Below are 22,409 nucleotides of genomic sequence, written 5' to 3'. Positions count from 1 at the left end.
ATCTACATGTGTTTCAGTGAAGCAAAGTTATCCCGCAAAAAAAAAGTTGTGCTCCCTGCATAGTGCATTTGCACTTCGTCATGTAGCACACCTTCATTGTGAAGTACACATGTGCTTCATGGCGAAACAGAACTATGGTCCGTGACCAATAATACATGTGCTACGAGCACACAACAAATGAATGTTGCACATAACAAACGTAAAGCAAATAAGAAAACCTAGAAAACCATATGTTGGCACCCTATACGTCTGCGGACAATGGCCGGGTCCACAGTCATGTATCTCTAATCTGCTACCTTATATCTATACCTTCATCGCAATTGCCCTTAAATTGCAAAATATTATCCACCGATGCCATCTATAAGTAATAAAAAAATTGTTTCACACAGGGGATTCCCCGTCTGGGCCAGCCCATGCAGTAGGAACCTGCGCTCTGCACGCTGAAAGAAGACACAACGCACTTATTTGGGCCGGCCCCATGTCCGGGCGACTTGTTTTTTAAATTTTGTTTTCCCTTTCCGTTTTAGTTCTTTTCTACTTTAAATAATTTGAGACTTCAAACAAGTTCTGGCAATTTAAAAAATAAAAATTTTGAAATAAAATGTTTAATAATTCATAAACTTTTGTGGATTAAAAAAATGTTTGCACTTTTTAAAAATTATTCGCATATTAAAAAAAATTGCAATTTTGAAAACAAATGTTTGGGAAATAAAAAATGTTCATAATTTTTTTAAAAAGTTCGTGTATTAAAAATGATAATGAAATTGAACAAAATTTCGTTAATTCAAAGAAATTTCATGCATTGAAAAATATCCTAAAAATTCATAAACTGTTCATGACTTACAAAATAGTTTACTGATTCATAAAATGTTCGCTGATTCAAAAAATGAACATGCATTTCCAAAAATATTCGTGAATTTCACAAATTGTTCCACCAATATCCAAAAAATGTTCGCCGACTCTAGAAATATTCGCGGATTTAATAAAAATGTTCACAATTAAAATATATATTTGCAAACAGTATAAAATGTTCATGAATTCAAATTTTTTTGATGATTTTTGAAAATGTTCAAAAATCTGTAAAAATGTGCACGAATTTGAATTTTTTTTTCATGATTTCAAATATGTTCATGAGTTAAAAAAATGTTCATGATTTTCAAAAATTGTTCACGATTTCATCAAAGTGGGAGTGATAGTGTATCTCGGTGATGTAGGAAAATATGGTCATGGCCATTGAAGATTATGAAGTTTTTTTCTCCCGCTGCAACGCACGGGCCATTTTGCTAGTCCATACTAAAGGATGCAACATGAAACTAAACTACACATATCATCAAACAAATGTACAAATGCACATGATCCACATAAGATGACCATAGTTCACATAATCCACATAACCGACGGACAAATTCCAAACTAGATAACTAATAACAAAAATAAACATGAAGAGAGGTTAGCCTAGGCATTCGGTTATTACGGTTTCTTCGGTTCGGGTAATTCGGGTAGGCAAAAACAGGAGCCGAAATTTTGTCTGCCAGAAAAATGACCGAACCAAAATTACCCGTAATTTTTGGTTCGGGTCATTCGGGTACCCAAATAACCGAAATGTTCATAACACACAAGACAAATGCTTGCAAATTCAGATAGCGCATATAGTGCATACAAACGGACAAAGCAGCACCTTGGCAAATTCAGCAATGCATACACACATGACAAAAGTACCACGTTTGCAAGCTCAGCAGTAGATATAGAGAGTACACAAGTTTTCAAATTCAGACATGCATAGACGCAACAATACATACAAGAAGCAGTCAATACGCTGCAAGATCCTTGTCTAGCTGCTGGCTCGTCTTGTCACCACTGTCCGGCAACTGGCATCGTTTCCCGCGTGCCTCCGGTGTCCGGCGCCGTCCTCTGTGGCATCTGGCGTTGCTGCCCGCGTGGTCGCGTCAACGACGTCGTCTCCTGCGGCACCCGGCGTCACGACGCGCGAGCGGACGAGCAGATGCATGCATGCAGCCGTCCAGGTGCCACCGGCCGCCGCCACTGGCCGCCGCTGCCGTCGGCCGCCGAATCGCCGATAGCCGCCGCCGCCTCTAGGGTTAGGTGCGACAAGAATTGGTGAACGAGGATTGGAGTGTGACTGTGCTGTGCGGGGCTGCGAGGCTTTGTCTCGGTGCAACTTGGGCCTGCTTTTTAGTGGGCCTGATTTATTGGTGCGTATATAGCACAGCCTACCGTCAGCGAGTTTTGCAAATATCGGTCAATTTGGTTATTTCGGGTACCACTAAAAAAAGAGAGGTTATTTCGGGTTTTTAGGAGTAAAAACCGAACACTAACCTGAAGACCGAACTAGCAAAACCGAACCCTAACTCGATAACCGAATTAACCGACAATTCGGTTAATACGGTTTGGTTCGGGTTCGGGTACCCAAATGCCCAGGGTGAGAGAGAGAGGGCCGAGCTTCACCACTTCCTCGCCGGCCCTTTGCCCTTTCGGTCAGTGACGTTGCTATAGGCGTCCGGGTAGGTGTCAACGGCAGGTGGTGGGTCGTCAAAGCCGTCAATGATGTCGGAGGAGGAGGCGGATTCGATGAAGATTACCATCCTTCGGACGGTGCGACCCTTTTGCCTTTTCAGCTGGGCCGCTCTCGTCGCTGCATCTGCTGCCTCGCGAGCGCCTTCGCGTTTTTCGCCGGAGCCAACGGGCATCCGTCTCCGCCGTCATAAGCGAGGGCGATAGAGCCACACAAGGAGCCACTCCTCATCAGGCACCGCTGGCACCCCGCGGCAGCGGCAGCAGGATTGTGTGACCGCCTCCGAGGCCTCCACCCTCTCCATAGCCCACTGCCTCCTACGGTGGGCGGCGCGCGCCTCAGATTCGGGCGTGCATGTCCTTGGCGCCGATGGAGCAGGCACTAACACCCACCGATGCCCTTTGTGGGATTTCTATGGTGGCGGAATGAGGTTGTGATGGGCCAGGATGGGTCGGGCTAACGCGACAGTCATGCTCGAGTCTTCCCATATTCGTTCTAGATTTAGACTACTTGTGAGGGGTGCCGGACAGCCGGTCGTTTGGGGCTGATTCGAGGCGCTCGGGTAGGTCTGACTTTTTTTGGGTCAGTGAGTGACCGATCCGTCCGACTGGGCGTTTAAGACCGGTTTTAAGGCGCCGATGTTCTCGTGTTTTGAGAAATTCGGGTCTTCAGTACTACCTTTTGTTCGTCGATGTCTTCTCACATTTCTGCTACATCAAGCGAGCCAGAAATGCAGGATAACATAACTAGAACGTGCCATATCAGTGTGCAGGCGAACGTGCACACATGTGTGCAAGACAAAATGACACATGGCCGTGCCTCCTCGACGACGCCTCGCGAACTGCATGCGACTCCTATGCATGCACAACGTTGGTAGGTGGAACTAAATTCCTGAGCTACTACTACCTACAGCAGTCAATTTAAGGAGGTTCAGGACCGTCCACGAGAGAAGAGCTTGCATGGCAGCATCGCCAGAACTGGAGTAGTGCTCTCATTCATTCAAGGAGGGCCACCATTAACACCGCCTGCGCTCATTGCAGCCCAAAATCAAGCCCATGCATCACCATGCATGCATGCACCGTCGCGTCGCGCGAGCACGGCGAGCCGACGACACGACGTTGCCATCTACCGCGAGAAGCTGACACGCCTCAAGAGAGCACAGTAACTCTCAGCTCGGCGCACATCAATGCGCCATACACCTGGAAGGCAATGGGGCTACGCCATATTTTGCTTGTGGGAGCGGCCGGTCTGTGCGGGAGCTCGCTACTGATCCCAGAAATGGAGCCGGCTAGCCTACCCACAGCACAACCCTAGCTCTTCAGGCATCGCGTGACTGTGTCCAACTAACCCCGTTCCCTTTACGCATAGTGCATTTACGCATTACCTCGTGCGTTGCTGCAGAGCGCGCCACAAGTGCACACCATGCGGGTATACATGCAAAGGTAAACACACGCGACGTTTGCTTATAAAAAGAGGGCCACGCCGCGAGTGTCAACTTCAAGGCCCCAAGCCTCAGCTTAGAAGCTCTCTTTGCGAACGAGGCGATGGCGATGGCGATGGCTACCGCGTTCGTGGCTTGCTGTCTGCTCGTGGCGTCCGGCGCTTCGGCGCGAAGTCTCGTCGCCGACGGCGGGAACTTCGGTGGCCGCAAGGACTACTACCCTCCTGGCCCCACCGACCCAAGCCACTCACCAAGCCCCACGCCCTGCAATCGTGCGTGCATAATACCTCCCGTTTACCACGTCCAGTCCGTTACAAGGAGTATATTTGTACTGAACTTTTGGGATTTTACGTGTTTTTTTCCCGCAGATGATTCCCACGGGACGCCGCCCTGCTCGCCGGCGCCACCGCAAGGAGGTGGAGGAGGATACTACCCGCCCACACCATCCGTCGGTACCTCCCCAACCACCCCTGGTGGAGACTACAACCCGCCCTCGCCGTCGACAGGCGCCGCCCCTACTACGCCTGGTCGCGAGGACGCCCCGCCCGCGCCGTCCAGTGACACCTCTCCGACCACCCCTGGTAGAGGCTACTACCCGCCCACTCCGTCCAGCGGAACCTCCCCAACCACACCTGGGACTGGAGACTGCCCGCCCTCGCCGTCGACAGGCGCCGCCCCTACTACGCCTGGTGGCGTGGACACCCCGCCCGCGCCGTCCAGTGACACCTCTCCGACGACCCCTGGTGGAGGCTACTACCCGCCAACTCCGTCCAGCGGCACTGCACCAACCACGCCTGGGACTGGAGACTCCCCGCCCGCGCCGTCCAGTGACACCTCTCCGACTACCCCTGGTGGAGGCTACTACCCGCCCACTCCATCCACCGGCACTGCCCCAACTACGCCTGGGACTGGAGACTGCCCGCCCTCACCGTCGGCCGGCACCTCTCCTACCACCCCTGGCGGTGGCTACTACCCGCCCTCGCCAGACAGCGGCACTGCGCCTACCACGCCTGGTGGCGGGAACTGCCCTCCCTCGCCGTCCGCCGGTACCTCTCCGACCACTCCTGGCGGTGGCTACTGCCCGCCCTCGCCAGCCAGCGGCACTGCGCCTACCACGCCTGGTGGCGGGAATTGCCCACCCTCGCCGTCCGCCGGCACCTCTCCGACCACACCTGGTGGCAGCTACTACCCACCCTCACCATCAACCGGCACTGACCCGAACACGCCTGGTGGCGGCCGCTACCCACCCTCCCCAACAACGCCGGGTAGCGGTGACTGTCCGCCAGCCCCGTCCACCGGCACCTCGCCGAGCACCCCTGGTGGTGGTGGCTACTACCCACCCTCGCCATCCACTGGAACTGACCCAAACACGCCTGGTGGCGGCTGCCCGTCCACGGGCACCTCACCGACGCCTTGCATTGGCACAACTCCTCCCTCGGGCACTACGCCGACCCCAAACGTACCGTTGCCTCCAAGCACTCCCACGCCGTTCGACCCAAACAGCCCACCCTACTCCCCGCTGGTACCGACGCCGCCGACGAACACCCCCACGCCATTTGACCCAAACACCCCACCGTTCTCCACTGGCCCTTACGGGTACGTGTAGCTCGTTAAACTTCCGAAAACCCTCGCATCATGCGTATGACTAGTTTACCATGCACTACTAACCTAACGTACATGTGCATTGCAGTTATTGGATGTCGCACCCGGGCGTGATATGGGGCCTGTTCGGATACTGGTGCCCGCTGGTGCGGCTGTTCGGCCCGAGCGCCGCGGTGCCGTTCGGGTACGACCTGACCGTGCCGGAGGCGCTGGCCAACACGCGCGCCGACGGCGTGGGCGCGCTCTACCGCGAGGGCACGGCGTCGCTGCTCAACTCCATGGTCAGCAGCGGGTTCCCCTTCACCACGGCGCAGGTGAAGGACGCGTTCGGCGCCGCGCTCAGCTCCGGCGACGATCGCGCCGCCGCCGCGCAGGCGCAGCTCTTCAAGATGGCAAACGAGGGGCTTGCCAAGCACTAGGCGTGGGTTCGTGACTGATGCCGAGCTGCACTGGCATGCAGCGTCACGCGACAACCCGCCAGCTTGGATCTCTTCTAAAGTACGTGTTTGACTCGTTTGATCCTGGTTTAGATGTTGTGTCGTGCTTGTATTAGGCGTGCTGCGTGCACGTGATCTCTGCGTGTTTGTGAGAGAGAGTGTGTGTGTCTAGAAGTGTTTAAGTGGCCTGTGAATTCGGTCTGCGTACGTACGTAGCGTTCTGCTAGCTGCAACTGTGTTTTAGTAGTTCCAGACTTCCAGCACCAATGCAGAGATAAATCAAGTGCAGCTAATGTTGGACGGGGAATCGACACGTCAGTACTTGTGCATTTACGCCGAACTGTTGTGTGATGCAGAACTGTGCGGTCATTGATGCCACACCATACTGAATTTCAACCAGAAAAATAGGCCTAGCCCTTCCTCGAGACATTCAGAGTATTTGTTTGCACGTGAAGGTAAGTTCGACCATCGCCTATCGTTACAAGGGGGGAATTATCCAGTGACACGACCCATCACATATACCCAGCTCCTGGACTGCGTGTTTCGTCGGATCTACATGCAAGGAACAGGATCAACTCACTTATCATTTGCACCCACACCCTCTGCCACCCTAAAAAAACAGCCTATCCTTGTAAAAGCACAACAGACGTACTCCCTCCGTCCGAAAATACTTGTCATCAAAATGGATAGAACAAGATGTATCTAGAACTAAAATACATCTAGATACATCCCCTTTTATTCATTTTGATGACAAGTATTTCCGGACGGAGGGAGTACACATCTTTCCCCATCGTCAATTTCTTACCGACAGGTATTGAACACTATCCGTATGATGTTATCTGAATCGAACCAAGAGGCGTAGATTCATCAAACTTACACCACATCATTTACAAAAAAGAATTTCCCTCCGCTTTATATTATAAAGCAACGAACCAAGCATCCAACACAACAGTATAAAGTACAATCGAGTCATAAAGTTACGCTGGGGCACAGCAGGACAAGCTCCAAACAAAGCTAAAAAAAGCTAATCCGTCTCGGGAGGCCCTGCTCTGTTACTCCCTCTGTCCCAAAATTCTTGTCTTAGATTTGTCTAAATACGGATGTATCAAGTCACGTTTTAGTATTAGATACATCCATATCTAGACAAATTTAAGACAATAATTTTAGGACGGAGGAAGTACTTCACAGGCAGTCAGTGACGAAAAATTGATTCAAATAAGAAATGTAAAGATGAAATGTTGCCCAGCTGAAACACATAAGCAACAATGTAGTACATGCTAAAATTCAGTACATTTAAAAGAAGCTACCATTGATATAGCAAGCAACAACAAAAATCAGTATGGCTAAAATAAACCCTCTTTTTTGCAAGTTAATACACATTCAACAAGGGGAAATCCACTTTGGCTCTCGGGTCCAGATGCACCCGGAATCTAGACCGCACGCCTGCATCGAGATTTGCACATGTCCATGTATTCGTTCACGTATTTCGTTTTACATTTTTCAGCGCTGGCCCACATGTCAGATGTACGGGCCCGTTTGTTCTCCTCTCCGCTCCGTTTAGTACAGATGCACGCCAACGATTCTGTACCAACCGAGGATGGAACTGGACAAACGGAGCGGCATCCGAGCCCACCACACCGCGTCAGGCCCAATATTTCTACACACACCACCGCCTGGCCCACCACTCCCCTCCCCGTCTTCTTCCTCTGCAATACACGGACTGATCCAACCACACCGGCGATGGACTGTTCTGCCTCCTCCAGCAGGCGCCAGCCTACCCCGTCTTCTCTCCCGCTAATCCCATGCCTGTTCTGCAAAGAGAGAATCATCACGAACATCTGTGGCCCTCGCGGTTTCCAGCCTGGTAATCGCTACTACAAGTGCTGGAAGAAGGATGTGAGCCACAAATTCCCTATTCCCCATCTGTCTCAATTTATTTTTTTGATTATTGAATCTTGATTTTTAATCAGTCCACACCGCCGCCCTGAAAAATCTTTCCAGGCCGGGAAATGCTCGTTCTACGAGTGGCAGGTCGGTTACGAGATGTACCTGCTCGAGCAATCCTCTTCAGTGCCCGCACTACAGGTCGCTCCAATTAAGAAGACACAATGACTCTCTGGAACTTCCTCATTAGACAGTAATCCATCTCTTTTTGCACGCCCATTAGACAGTACTTATGAACAGACAACAACGACCGTACATTTGTTTCAGTTGGAAAACAAGACATGCCACTCGATAAAACCCTACTAATAAAAAACAGCGGTACCAACGTTTTATCAGTTAACCAGGAACCATCTTAAAAACCTACACACTTGTGATCTGGAGCTTCACCCCATAAGAATTTGTGCATGTATTACGCTTGTGCCCAGCCAAGCCGCAGTTGCTGCATTTCGCTTCCCTCCTCGACAGCTTGGGGGCATCACCTCTCTCAGGACATGTTGTCTTTTTGTGGCCCTTGCCTCTGCAAATGCTACAGAACCTAGTTCTCTTGCTCAACTCCTCATAAGGTGCTTTCTCACGACTGTTCGTCGGTCTACCAGCCTTCCTCTTCTTCTCAGGGGCTCCAAGGTCAGCCAAAATATCTACATGCATCCGGGTATCACTGACCAAAGGGGCAATGTTGTTCTAGGTGACATCTTGTGTTGCTGGATCATCCTGCTGCAATGATGGTCTGTCTTCTACTGCCAGGCCATCCCTACAGTTTTCATATTCAGCCAGCGAAGCAATCCCATTCTTGATTATCTCCATTCCTTTCTGGTAAGCTTCGACAGATGCATCTCCCAACCTGACAAGCTCCATCGCGTGCACATACAGTGTTGTGTGCCTGTGTGTCATTGTCCTGCTACCAGCATGGTCTCTTTGGTAAACTTGGAGATGCGCCGGCAGTATGTCCCTCGTCCATCGCTTCATGATCAAATTCTTCGGTATCTCGGTGTAACCGAGAAAATCCATTACCTAGGAAACATAATTTTACTCAGTAATTAGTTACGTGCCTTTTGGAAGATGATGAATAACCTTTTTTGTAAGATGAGGCATACTTTTAGCATATGGCAGCACGATGTTCGAATAAACCGCACTCGCACTCCATCCCATCAACATTCTCAGTTATTTTGATCTGATAAACACTCCTTGCCCACTTCTCTCGCTTCTCCGCCTGGGTATGTATAGCTCTGTACACCTGATTCCTCTCAACCTCTTCAACCTTGTAACCATGAGCCCTGCAAAGCAACTCCCCCAACTGGTCAAACATCGCTCTCGTGTAAATCTTGCTTGCATGCCTCTCTATAGACTATATTTCAATACAACTCCAGCCTACAAAAGCAAAAAACATCAGCTAACTATGAGATTTTAGTCTACACGGAATCTCATGAATGTATTTTGCAAGCTATTTGCAATTTGTAAATCACCAAAATACTTACAATCTTGGTCCTTTTTTCCTCGTAGCTCTCATATGAATCTCTTGAAAATTGCAAACGCATGTAATGCCTGACAAACATGTGCATGGGGCATCCCGGAGGAACATACGCCTTGAGCATGCTGTTCGCGCTTTTGCTTCTTTGTGTGCTGCTCATCTTAGCACAAAACACCCCAGTGAAGTACGGCTTTGCCCACATATGCCTGATCTCGTAGATCTGAGTCATGTAACCGTGTGTTTTCAGGTTGAACTTCTCTAGAAGCAATTTCCAAGCCCGCTCAAACTCATCAACAGTGAGCATGTGGTTCACAACCTTGTGGAATTCAGCCCTGAACTCGGATCTCTTTGTGTACAGCCCACCGAGTGTCTCTTTAGCCTTTTTCAAAACATGCCATTTGCACCAACAGTACGTCATTGTTGGCAATGTACTTTTTATAGCAACCTCCATTGCTCGGCACTGGTCTGCATGACATGACAATTTAGCAGTTAATTGCATAATATTCGCAATGTGACTTGCCTGAAAAAAAACAAAGCACATTACATTTCCTACCTGTCAAAATAGTCAGCGGAGGAGTCCCACCCATCATCCTTACAAATTCTGAAAACCCACTCAAAACTTTCAACCTGCTCATCTCTCAGAAGAACACCAGCTAATATAATACTCTGGAAGTGGTTGTTCACCCCAACGAAAAGGCCGAAAGGCATGTCATACAAGTTTGTTCTGTATGTCGTGTCAAAAGTAATTGCATCTCCAAAAAAATTATACTGATTTCTACTACTACCGGTGGCCCACATCAAGTTCTTAATCCGGCATTCAGCATCCAGTTGCACTCGGAATACAAACTCCTGATCTTTTGCAGCTAAATCTGCGAAGACATCTATTGTCTTCCTAACATCATCCTCCGCCTGTTCCTTGTTGATCCTACCACAAAGATTCCTAAGTGTTCTTTTGGTAAATGGGACCTTCTCGATGTCTCCAAAAAAACTACGTATAATTCTATATACCTTAGTCACATTAATGTTGTTCTGCCTTAACTGTTTAATTAGATCCTTCGTGTATATATCAATGTGCTTGTGCGAAGGCCAATTAAGCTTTTCTCCACACGTGCTAGACAGAGAGTGGTTGTGTTCCACCCGGTGCTCTGTGATATACCAGCCGTTGTCGTGCGTTCTCAACAAGCGGATCATCGCTGGGCATTCACATTTGCAAGACCTACTGTTTTCCTTAAGCGGCTTCCCCTGCAACACAAGCGAGACAAATGAAAACCTCATGACTTACCGAGCAACCACAAACAACCTCTTGCATGCATTTTGTCTTCTCTGCATTAAGCCTGCTCTTTCCATACCTTGTACCAAAGCCTAGTTCCCATGAATAAATATTGTAGAAATCGTAAGCTTCTCCTAGTGAATCAAATGTTAATCCAATCTTAGGCTCGATGACATTCGGGCCCAATTTTTCAGGGTATCCTCTTATAGTTTGCTCTACCGCGCCAACTCTATCTGGGCATGGCTCACGATCGGGCGGTTGATTTCCGACTCTGGCCCTGAATAAACTTTTTTGGTATCATAAAAAATTTCGCAACAATATAACCTAGTAATTGCAAAAATAAATACATTTTTATCTGAGTTTCGTCCATTGTATTTGCACTCAACTAATTACATCTCTAGCAAAATGTCAACATCAACAAAAAATTGGCTGTCTTCTACTACCCCCCAAGGTGAAGGAAATATGCCCTAGAGGCAATAATAAAGTTGTTATTTATATTTGCTTATATCATGATAAATGTTTATTATTCATGCTAGAATTGTATTAACCGGAAACATAATACTTGTGTGAATACATAGACAAACAGAGTGTCACTAGTATGCCTCTACTTGACTAGCTTATTGATCAAAGATGGTTATGTTTCCCAGCCATTGACATGGGTTGTCATTTGATTAACGGGATCACATCATTAGGAGAATGATGTGATTGACTTGACCCATTCCGTTAGCTTAGCATTTGATCGTTTAGTATATTGCTATTGCTTTCTTCATGACTTATACATGTTCCTATGACTATGAGATTATGCAACTCCCGAATACCGGAGGAACACTTTGTGTGCTACCAAACGTCACAACGTAACTGGGTGATTATAAAGGTGCTCTACAGGTGTCTCCGATGATACTTGTTGAGTTGGCATAGATCAAGATTAGGATTTGTCACTCCGATTGTCGGAGAGGTATCTCTGGGCCCTCTCGGTAATGCACATCACTATAAGCCTTGCAAGCAATGTAACTAATGAGTTAGTTGCGGGATGATGCATTACGGAACGAGTAAAGAGACTTGGCGGTAACAAGATTGAACTAGGTATTGAGATACCGACGATCGAATCTCAGGCAAGTAACATGCCGTTGACAAAGGGAACAACGTATGTTGTTATGCGGTTTGACCGATAAAGATCTTCGTAGAATATGTAGGAACCAATATGAGCATCCAGGTTTCGCTGTTGGTTATTGACCAGAGATGAGTCTCGGTCATGTCTACATAGTTCTCGTACCCGTAGGGTCCGCACGCTTAAAGTTTGGTGACGATCGGTATTATGAGTTTATGTGTTTTGATGTACCGAAGGTAGTTCGGAGTCCCGAATATGATCACGGACATGACGAGAAGTCTCGAAATGGTCGAGACATAAGGATCGATATATTGGACGGCTATATTCGGACACCGGAAGTGTTCCGGGTGATTTCGGAGAAAACCGGAGTGCCGGAGGGGTTACCGGAACCCCCCGGGGAAGTATTGGGCCTTAGTGGGCCTTAGGGGAGAGAGAGGGAAGCAGCCCAGGAGGTGGCGCCCCCTCCCAAGGGGAGTCCGAATTGGACTAGGGGAGGGGGGCGCGGCCCCTCTTTCCCTCTCCCTCTTCCTCTCTTTCCTTCCCCCTTCCTCCTCCTAGTTGGACTAGGAAAGGGGGAGTCCTACTCCTACTAGGAGGAGGACTCCTCCCCCTCCTTGGCGTGCCCCAAGGCCGGCCGGCCTCCCCCTTGCTCCTTTATATATGGGGGTAGGGGGGCACCCTAGAAGCACAACAGACATTGTTCTTAGGCGTGTGCGGTGCCCCCCTCCACCATAATCCACCTCGGTCATATCGTCGTAGTGCTTAGGCAAAGCCCTGCGCCGGTAGTTTCATCATCACCGTCATCACGACGTCGTGCTGACGAAGCTCTTCCCCGACACTCTGCTGGATCGTGAGTTCGTGGGACGTCACCGAGCCGAACGTGTGCAGATCGCGGAGGTGCCGTACGTTCAGTGCTAGGATCGGTCAATCGTGAAGACGTACGACTTCATCAACCACGTTGTCATAACGCTTCCGCTTACGATCTACGAGGGTACGTAGACAACAGTCTCCCCTCTCGTTGCTATGCATCACCATGATCTTGCGTGTGCGTAGGATTTTTTTTGAAAATACTACGTTCCCCAACAGTGGCATCCGAGCCAGGTTTATGCGTAGATGTTATCTACGCAAGTAGAACACAAATGAGTTGTGGGCGATACTAGTCATACTGCTTACCAGCATGTCATACTTTGATTCGGCGGTATTTGGATGAAGCGGCCCGGGCTGACATTACGCGTACGCTTACGCGAGACTGGTTCTAACGACGTGCTTCGCACACAGGTGGCTGGCGGGTGTCAGTTTCTCCAACTTTAGTTGAATCGAGTGTGGCTACGTCCGGTCCTTGTTGAAGGTTAAAACAACACATACTTGACGAAATATCATTGTGGTTTTGATGCGTAGGTAAGAACGGTTCTTGCTCAGCCCGTAGCAGCCACGTAAAACTTGCAACAACAAAGTAGAGAACGTCTAACTTGTTTTTGCAGGGCATGTTGTGATATGATCTGGTCAAGACATGATGCTAAATTTTATTGTATGAGATGATCATGTTTTGTAACGGAGTTATCGGCAACTGGCAGGAGCCATATGGTTATCGCTTTATTGTATGAAATGCAATCGCCATGTAATTACTTTACTTTATCACTAAGCGGTAGCGATAGTCGTAGAAGCAATAGTTGGCGAGACGAAAACGATGCTACAATGGAGATCAAGGTGCCGCGCCGGTGACGATGGTGATCATGACGGTGCTTTGGAATGGAGATCAAAGGCACAAGATGATGATGGCCATATCATATCACTTATATTGATTGCATGTGATGTTTATCTTTTATGCATCTTATTTTGCTTAGTTCGGCGGTAGCATTATAAGATGATCCCTCACTAAATTTCAAGGTACAAGTGTTCTCCCTGAGTATGCACCGTTGCGAAAGTTCGTCGTGCCGAGACACCACGTGATGATCGGGTGTGATAAGCTCTACGTTCACATACAACGGGTGCAAGCCAGTTTTGCACACGCAGAATACTCGGGTTAAACTTGACGAGCCTAGCATATGCAGATATGGCCTCGGAACACTGGAGACCGAAAGGTCGAACGTGAATCATATAGTAGATATGATCAACATAGTGATGTTCACCATTGAAAACTACTCCATCTCACGTGATGATCGGACATGGTTTAGTTGATATGGATCACGTGATCATTTAGATGACTCGAGGGATGTCTATCTAAGTGGGAGTTCTTAAGTAATATGATTAATTGAACTTAAATTTATCATGAACTTAGTCCTGATAGTATTTGCATATCTATGTTGTAGATCAATAGCTCGCAAATAGCTTCCCCGTTTTATTTATGATATGTTCCTAGAGAAAACTAAGTTGAAATATGATAGTAGCAATGATGCGGACTTGGTCCGTGATCTGAGGATTATCCTCATTGTTGCACAGAAGAATTATGTCCTTGTTGCACCGCTAGATGACAGACCTATTGCAGGAGTCGATACAGACGTTATGAACGTTTGACAAAGCTCGGTATGATGACTACTTGATAGTTTAGTGCACCATGCTTTACGGCTTAGAACCGGGACTTCAAAAATGTTTTGAACGCCATGGAGCATATAAGATGTTCCAAGAGTTAAAATTAGTATTTCATGCTCATGCTCGTGTCAAGAGGTATGAGACCTCTGACAGTACTTTGCCTACAAGATGGAGGAGAATAGCTCAACCAGTGAGCATGTGCTCAGATTGTCTGAGTACTACAATCGCTTGAATCAAGTGGGAGTTAATCTTCCAGATAAAATAGTGATTGACAAAGTTCTCTATTCACTATCACCAAGTTACTAGAACTTCGTGATGAACTATAATATGCAAGGGATAACGAAAACGATTCCCGTGCTCTTCGTGATACTGAAATCGACGAAGGTAGAAATCAAGAAAAGCATCAAATGTTGATGGTTGACAAGACCACTAGTTTCAAGTAAAAGGGCAAGGGAAAGAAAGGGAACTTCAAGAAGAATGGCAAGCAAGTTGCCACTCCTGTGAAGAAACCCAAAGCTAGACCCAAGCCTGAAACTGAGTACTTCTACTGCAAAGGAAATGGTCACTGGAAGTGGAACTGCCCCTAGATACTTGGTGCATAAGAAGGATGGCAAAGTGAACAAAAGTATATTTGATATACATGTTATTGATGTGTACTTTACTAGTGTTTATAGCAACCCCTTGGTATTTGATACTAGTTCAGTTGCTAAGAGTAGTAACTCAAAACAAGAGTTGCAAAATAAACAGAGACTAGTTGATACGTCTCCGTCATATCTACTTTTCCAAACACTTTTGCCCTTGTTTTGGACTCAAACTTGCATGATTTGAATGGACTAACCCGGACTGATGCTGTTTTCAGCAGAATTGCCATGGTGTTATCTTTGTGCAGAAACAAAAGTTCTCGGAATGACCTGAAACTTCACGAAGATTATTTTTCGAAATAATAAAAAATACTGGCGAAAGAATCAAGGCCAGGGGGACCCACACCCTTTCCACGAGGGTGGGGGGCGCGCCTCATGGCCCCCCTGGAGCTCCACCGACCTCAACTCCAACTTCATATATTCGTGTTCGGTGAGAAAAAAATTAGAGAGAAAGATTCATCGCGTTTTACGATACGAAGCCGCCGCCAAGCCCTAAACTCTCTCGGGAGGGCTGATCTGGAGTCCGTTCGGGGCTCCTGAGAGGGGAATCCGTCGCCATCGTCATCATCAACCATCCTCCATCACCAATTTCATGATGCTCACCGCCGTGCGTAAGTAATTCCATCGTAGGCTTGTTGGACGGTGATGGGTTGGATGAGATTTATCATGTAATCGAGTTAGTTTTGTTAGGGTTTGATCCCTAGTATCCACTATGTTCTGAGATTGATGTTGCTATGACTTTGCTATGCTTAATGCTTGTCACTAGGGCCCGAGTGCCATGATTTCAGATCTGAACCTATTATGTTTTCATGAATATATGTGAGTTCTTGATCCTATCTTGCAAGTCTATAGTCACCTACTATGTGTTATGATCCGGCAACCCCGAAGTGACAATAATCGGGACCACTCCCGGTGATGACCATAGTTTGAGGAGTTCATGTATTCACTATGTGTTAATGCTTTGGTTCGGTACTCTATTAAAAGGAGGCCTTAATATCCCTTAGTTTCCGCTAGGACCCCGCTGCCACGGGAGGGTAGGACAAAAGATGTCATGCAAGTTCTTTTCCATAAGCACGTATGACTATATTCGGAATACATGCCTACATTACATTGATGAATTGGAGCTAGTTCTATGTCACCCTATATTATGACTGTTACATGATGAACCGCATCCGGCATAATTCTCCATCACCGATCCAATGCCTACGAGTTTTTCACATATTGTTCTCCGCTTATTTACTTTTCCGTTGCTACTGTTACAATCACTACAAAACCCAAAAATATTAATTTTGCTACCATTACCGTTACTTCCATATTACTTTGCTACTAAACACTTTGCTGCAGATACTAAGTTATCCAGGTGTGGTTGAATTGACAACTCAACTGCTAATACTTGAGAATATTCTTTGGCTCCCCTTGTGTCGAATCAATAAATTTGGGTTGAATACTCTACCCTCGAAAACTGTTGCGATCCCCTATACTTGTGGGTTATCAAGACTATTTTCTGACGCCGTTGCCGGGGAGCATAGCTCTATTTCTTGAGTTACTTGGGATTTATATCTGCTGGTCACTATGAAGAACTTGAAAGACGCGAAAACAAAAATTTATCCCTCAACTACGAGGGGAGGTAAGGAATTGCCATCTAGCTCTGCACTTGATTCACCTTCTGTTTTGAGTAAGCTTGCAACACCTAAACCTGCTTCTGCTATTAATTCGGATATGTCGCATGTTATTGATGATGCCACTTCTGATATGCATGATACTTATGATGAAACTACTTCTATGCTTGATACTACTGTGCCACTTGGTGAATTTCTTGATGAACAACTTGCTAGGGCTAGAGAGAATGAAATTATTGAAACTGATAATATTGATGAAAGTGATGATGAAGATTCTCCCCCTAGATATGAATTGCCTGTTGTGCCTGAGGGCTATGTTATGGATGAAGAAACTGCTAGAGACTTTCTTGCTTGCAATGATAGAAGTGATCTTAAGAAATTATTAGCTAAGCTGAAACAAAAAACTCTGAATGCTAGAATGAAATATGATCCTACTTATGCTACTTCACCTATCTTTGTTACTGATAAGGATTATGAATTCTCTATCGACCCTGATATAATTACTTTGGTTGCATCTGATCCTTTTTATGGCTATGAATATGAAACTGTTGTGGCACATCTTACTAAATTAAATGATATAGCCACCCTGTTCACTAATGATGAGAAAACTCGCTACTATTATATCCTTAAAATATTTCCGTTCTCATTAAAGGGTGATGCTAAGATATGGTTTAATTCTCTTGATCTTGGTTGTGTGCGTAGTCCCCAGGATATGATTTATTATTTCTCTGCTAAATATTTCCCTGCTCATAAGAAACAAGCTGCTTTAAGGGAAATATATAATTTTGTGCAAATTTGTAACACCCCGAGAATCATGCTACAGTAACTCTCTGTGATTAAGCTAATCATGTTGCTAAACAGGGCTTGATCACATTTGAATCACATTTCTTTTCAAACTCCTAATTCAAACTTCAATTAAATTTAAAATGGAAAATAAAAGTTTTCAAAAATTTAAACAAAAATGTTCGGGCCATGCCAGAAATTGCACTGATAATTATTGTGGAGAAAACACATTTTTATAAAATGCCTAAATATTTTTAAATGAAATAAAACAGAAAAGAAAATAAACAAATAAAAAGAAAATACAAAAGAGCACAGAACAAACAAAAAAAAGAAGAAGGAGAAGGCCCCCCCCCCACTGGACCCCTGGCCCAACTGGGCCGACCCCGGCCCAGCCGGCCTAGCCCACCTCTCCCACTCGCCCTCCCCTTCCCTGTTCCCCCGACCGGGGTCGGAACAGGGGCCGGTCCCCGCCGCACCCCCTCGCCGGCGACGGGGGAGGATAAGGACGCCAGCGCCCCCCCGCCTCCTCGGGCCCCTCTCCCACTCGCCCCCGCTCACCTCTCGGCCTCTGCGCCTCTCCCTTCCCCCCCTAGATCCACGCCGCTCCCTCCTTCCCCACGCCCGACGCGGTCGCCGCCGTTCTCCATCGTTCACGCGGCCACCGAGCCCCGTTCTCCTCCCCGACGTGTCCCCGAGCTCCGCCGCGTCGAGCCCGTCCTCCCCGACCACCTGCTCGAGCCGGGACCCCCTACATCGCCCCCAACGCCGTCGCCTTCTTCCTCGGGTCGCCGCCGTCTTCTTCGACTCCGGCGACTGCTGCTGCTACTAAGCCACCCACGGGCCTTTCTTGCGCCGCGCGGTGAGCTCCTCTACCTCCTCCCCCTCTCCATTAGATAGCTAGCGTGCCGTAGCCACCGCGCCGCGTTAGGCCGCACCCTCCGCCGCCTAGCACGTCGTCGGCGTCGTTCCGGCGACCGTTTGGTCTTTAGCTAGCGCCCATCTTGCTCGCGCGTGCACGTAGGCCTCGCCCCGCCCTCTGGATTGCCCGATCTCGCGCCGTTCCACCGTTCCCGTTGCTCGCCCGAAGCACCTCGCCGCCGGCGAGCTCGAAGCACTCGCCCCCGTCCGTTCCAGCCACTCCGGCCACCACCGTTGGACGCGCGGCGCCGAGCCGCGTCGAACGCGCCCACCCACAACCCCGCAGACCCCCTGTGCGCGAAACCCGCGCCCCTCCCGAGCCGCGCCGCCGCGTTTGGCTCGTCGGAGTCAACTCCGGCGCGTCTCCGGCCAGTGGCCGACGTGGCGCCGCGTGGCCTCCCCTGTGAGGCTGACGTGTGGGCCCTTGGGCCCTGTTGACTGGGTTGACCCCAGTCAACTGCTGACTGGGCAGGCCCAGCCACTGACATGCGGTCCCCGCCGCATAATTAACAAAAAAATGTTTTTTATAATTAAAACTAATTAATTAATCTAATTAGGCACTGACAGGTGGGGTCCAGTAGTTAATTAACTAAAATTAGTTAGTTTAATCTTCTGTTAGCCCACTGTCTATGACAGGTGGGGCCCACTGGTCAGTTTGACCTGGTCAGCCGCTCTGTTGACCTGCTGACGTCAGCATTGCCTCATGCTGACGTCATAATTCATTTTTGCTTAATTCAAATAATTCCAGAAATTCAAATAAACTTTGAATATTCATATCTTTTAAACCGTAACTCGGATGAAAATGTTTTCTATATGAAAGTTGCTCAGAACGACGAGACGAATCCGAATACGCAGTCCGTTCGTCCACCACACCTCCCTAACCTATCGAACTAGCAACTTTCCCCCTCCGGTCCGTCTGTCCGAAAACGTGAAACATCGGGAATACCTCCCGGATGTTCCCCCCCTTCGCCGGTACCACCTACTGTCGCGTTAGGACACACCTAGCACCGCTCATTGTCATGTCACGCATCGTCATGCTTATGTTTGCATTGTATTTACTGTTTCTTCCCCCCTCTTCTCTCCGGTAGACTATGAGACCGACACTGCTGCTGCCCAGTTCGACTACGGAGTCGACGACCCCTCCTACTTGCCAGAGCAACCAGGCAAGCCCCCCCCCTTGATCACCAGATATCGCCTAATCTTCTTTATACTGCTTGCATTAGAGTAGTGTAGCATGTTACTGCTTTTCGATATCCTATCCTGATGCATAGCCTATCCTTGCTACTGTTGTTGTTACCTTTACCTGCAATCCTACATGCTTAGTATAGGATGCTAGTTTCCATCAGTGGCCCTACATTCTTGTCCGTCTGCTGTGCTATACTATCGGGCCGTGATCACTTGGGCGGTGATCACGGGTATATACTTATATACTAAATACATGACACATGTGATGACTAAAGTCGGGTCGGCTCGTAGGAGTACCCGCGAGTGGATCTTTGTGGCGGAGCGACAGGGCAGGTTGAGACCGCCTAGGTGAGAGGTGGGCCTGGCCCTGGTCGGCGTTCGCGGTTACTTAACACGCTTAACGAGATCTTGGTATTTGATCTGAGTCTGGCCATTTGGTCTATACGCACTAGCCATCTACGCGGGAGTAGTTATGGGTATCCCGGCGTCGTGGTATCAGCCGAAGCCTTCGTGACGTCAGCGACTGAGTGGCGCGCGCCGTGTTGGACCGCTTTGACGTAACCGCCGTGATCGTGTGGGTTGCTAGGTCTGCTCGCGGCCACGTTCGCAACGTGCAGGTGTGCATAGGGCGATGGGCCTAGGGCCCTGCGCGCTTAGGATTAGACCGGCGTGCTGACCGCTCTGTTGTGCTTAGGTGGGGCTGCGATGCGTTGATCTTACGAGGCCGGGCATGACCCAGAAAAGTGTGTCCGGCCAATTGGGATCGAGCGTGTTGGGTTATGTGGTGCACCCCTGCAGGGAAGTTTATCTATTCGAATAGCCGTGTCCCTCGGTAAAAGGACGACCCGGAGTTGTACCTTGACCTTATGACAACTAGAACTGGATACTGAATAAAATACACCCTTCCAAGTGCCAGATACAACCCGGTGATCGCTCTCTAACAGGGCGACGAGGAGGGGATCGCCGGGTAGGATTATGCTATGCGATGCTACTTGGAGGACTTCAATCTACTCTCTTCTACGTGCTGCAAGATGGAGATGACCAGAAGCGTAGTCTTCGACAGGACTAGTTATCCCCCTCTTATTCTGGCATTCTGCAGTTCAGTCCACTGATATGCCCCTTTACACATATACCCATGCATATGTAGTGTAGCTCCTTGCTTGCGAGTACTTTGGATGAGTACTCACGGTTGCTTCTCTCCCTCTTTTTCCCCTTTCCTTTCTATCTGGTTGTCGCAACCAGATGTTGGAGCCCAGGAGCTAGACGCCACCGTCGACGACGACACCTACGACACTGGAGGTGCCTACTACTACGTGCAGGCCGCTGACGACGACCAGGAGTAGTTAGGAGGATCCCAGGCAGGAGGCCTGCGCCTCGTTCGATCTGTATCCCAGTTTGTGCTAGCCTTCTTAAGGCAAACTTGTTTAACTTATGTCTGTACTCAGATATTGTTGCTTCCGCTGACTCGTCTGTGATCGAGCACTTCTATTCGAGCCCTCGAGGCCCCTGGCTTGTATTATGATGCTTGTATGACTTATTTATGTTTTAGAGTTGTGTTGTGATATCTTCCCGTGAGTCCCTGATCTTGGTCGTGCACATTTGCGTGCATGATTAGCGTACGGTCAAATCGGGGGCGTCACAAAATTGAAGAAGAGGGTCTCCCACAAGCTTGTGGTAGGCTTCTCCAATTACTTAATGCTTTGTCTGATCATCCTCTTAAGAAAAATGAAATACTTGATATCTTTTATAATGGACTAACCGATGCTTCCAGAGACCACCTGGATAGTTGTGCTGGTTGTGTTTTCAGGGAAAGAACACCAGATGAAGCTGAAATTCTATTGAATAATATGTTGACAAATGAAAATAATTGGACACTTCCTGAACCAACTCCTAAGCCAACTCCGAAGAAAAGGGGTGTTCTATTTCTCAGTCCTGAAGATATGCAAGAGGCAAAGAAATCTATGAAAGAAAAGGTATAAAAGCTGAAGATGTTAAGAATTTACCTCCTGTTAAAGAAATACATGGTCTTAATTTACCGCCTGTTGAAGAAATACATGGTTTTAATCCATTACCTATTGAAGAAACACATGGTCTTGATAACCCGACACAGGTAGTAAAGGTAAATTCTCTCTATAGATTTGATGAAGGTGATATTCCTCGTTATAAGTCTGCTAGCCAATGCTTAGATGAGTTTGATAATTTTTTTGTCAAACAAGAAAACTTCAATGCTTATGTTGGTAGACAATTAAAACACAATGCTTATATGATTGAACACTTGGGTGATTATATGTCTAGAGTTAAAGGTGAACTTAAACTCATTAGTAAACATGCTTCTATGGTTACCACTCAACTAGAACAAGTACCTAAAGCTCAGAATGATTTACTCAATGAATTGAATAGTAAGAATAATGATTTTGCTGTTAGAGTGGCTACTAGAACTGGTAAAATGACTCAGAAACCTTTGTATCTGATGAGGACATCTCTGCCGCAGTTACTCCTATCGCCACTCCTACATCAGTTATGCCATCCGGACCTATAACTAGAGCGCGCGCGAGACAAATAAATGGCCAGGTACTATCGTTCCTTTATAAATATGATCCGGCTAATGAGGATATAATATTACGCTCATATTCGGATTTACTTGTACTTAGGAATAAAGGAGAGATAAAAGATGAAGACAGTGTGCATTCAGATCAAATGGAGCAACATTCTTGCATGCATGTCACGTCCCATCCATGTACATGCATGAAGTGCACCAAGGGACTTGGATTAATGGGCCAACATCACCACGTGGGTGGGCCTCTGGCTTTCGGCCACGCCACCAGGTGCTTGGCGCAACTTCCAAGAAGGCCAGCTACGTACGACGCGCAGTCCGATTCGTGGACAACACATACCGCCTTCGACCGGAAGCAGTAGCGAAACGTTTCGACC

The 22,409-nt window shown here is 47.8% G+C and overlaps 2 protein-coding genes across 2 annotated transcripts; one reads left to right on the top strand and one right to left on the bottom strand.

Moving 5' to 3' along the window:
* The first annotated feature begins 3,873 nt into the window (after positions 1–3,873).
* On the top strand, positions 3,874–6,320 carry LOC109771845 (uncharacterized). The gene is made up of 3 exons (XM_020330538.4): positions 3,874–4,246; positions 4,343–5,570; positions 5,665–6,320. Exons 1-3 carry the CDS (start codon positions 4,078–4,080, stop codon positions 5,993–5,995), a joined length of 1,728 nt encoding a protein of 575 aa, XP_020186127.1. The 5' UTR covers positions 3,874–4,077; the 3' UTR covers positions 5,996–6,320.
* A 2,318-nt stretch (positions 6,321–8,638) lies between these two features.
* Positions 8,639–10,616, bottom strand: LOC123497628 (protein FAR1-RELATED SEQUENCE 5-like). Its single transcript, XM_045234257.1, has 4 exons — positions 10,022–10,616; positions 9,433–9,890; positions 9,317–9,325; positions 8,639–8,968 (listed from the first exon to the last, which is right to left on the bottom strand). The coding sequence occupies exons 1-4, from the start codon at positions 10,614–10,616 to the stop codon at positions 8,639–8,641; spliced, it is 1,392 nt and encodes a 463-aa protein (XP_045090192.1).
* Between the last annotated feature and the right edge of the window lie 11,793 nt (positions 10,617–22,409).

Source organism: Aegilops tauschii, chromosome 3 (assembly GCF_002575655.3).
Source record: "Aegilops tauschii subsp. strangulata cultivar AL8/78 chromosome 3, Aet v6.0, whole genome shotgun sequence".
Lineage (NCBI taxonomy): Eukaryota > Viridiplantae > Streptophyta > Magnoliopsida > Poales > Poaceae > Aegilops > Aegilops tauschii.
This window is presented reverse-complemented; position numbering and strand designations above follow the sequence as displayed.

What these genes read in the sequence shown, in the direction of transcription:
- LOC109771845 (XM_020330538.4), top strand. Translation starts at nt 4,078, where the DNA reads ATGGCGATGGCGATGGCTACCGCGTTCGTGGCTTGCTGTCTGCTCGTG. An exon ending in AAGCCCCACGCCCTGCAATC is followed by an intron (nt 4,247 to 4,342) that starts GTGCGTGCATAA and finishes TTTTTCCCGCAG; the next exon opens with ATGATTCCCACGGGACGCCG. An exon ending in TTCTCCACTGGCCCTTACGG is followed by an intron (nt 5,571 to 5,664) that starts GTACGTGTAGCT and finishes TGTGCATTGCAG; the next exon opens with TTATTGGATGTCGCACCCGG.
- LOC123497628 (XM_045234257.1), bottom strand. Translation starts at nt 10,616, where the DNA reads ATGATCCGCTTGTTGAGAACGCACGACAACGGCTGGTATATCACAGAG. An exon ending in TGAGTGGGTTTTCAGAATTT is followed by an intron (nt 9,891 to 10,021) that starts GTAAGGATGATG and finishes CATGTCATGCAG; the next exon opens with ACCAGTGCCGAGCAATGGAG.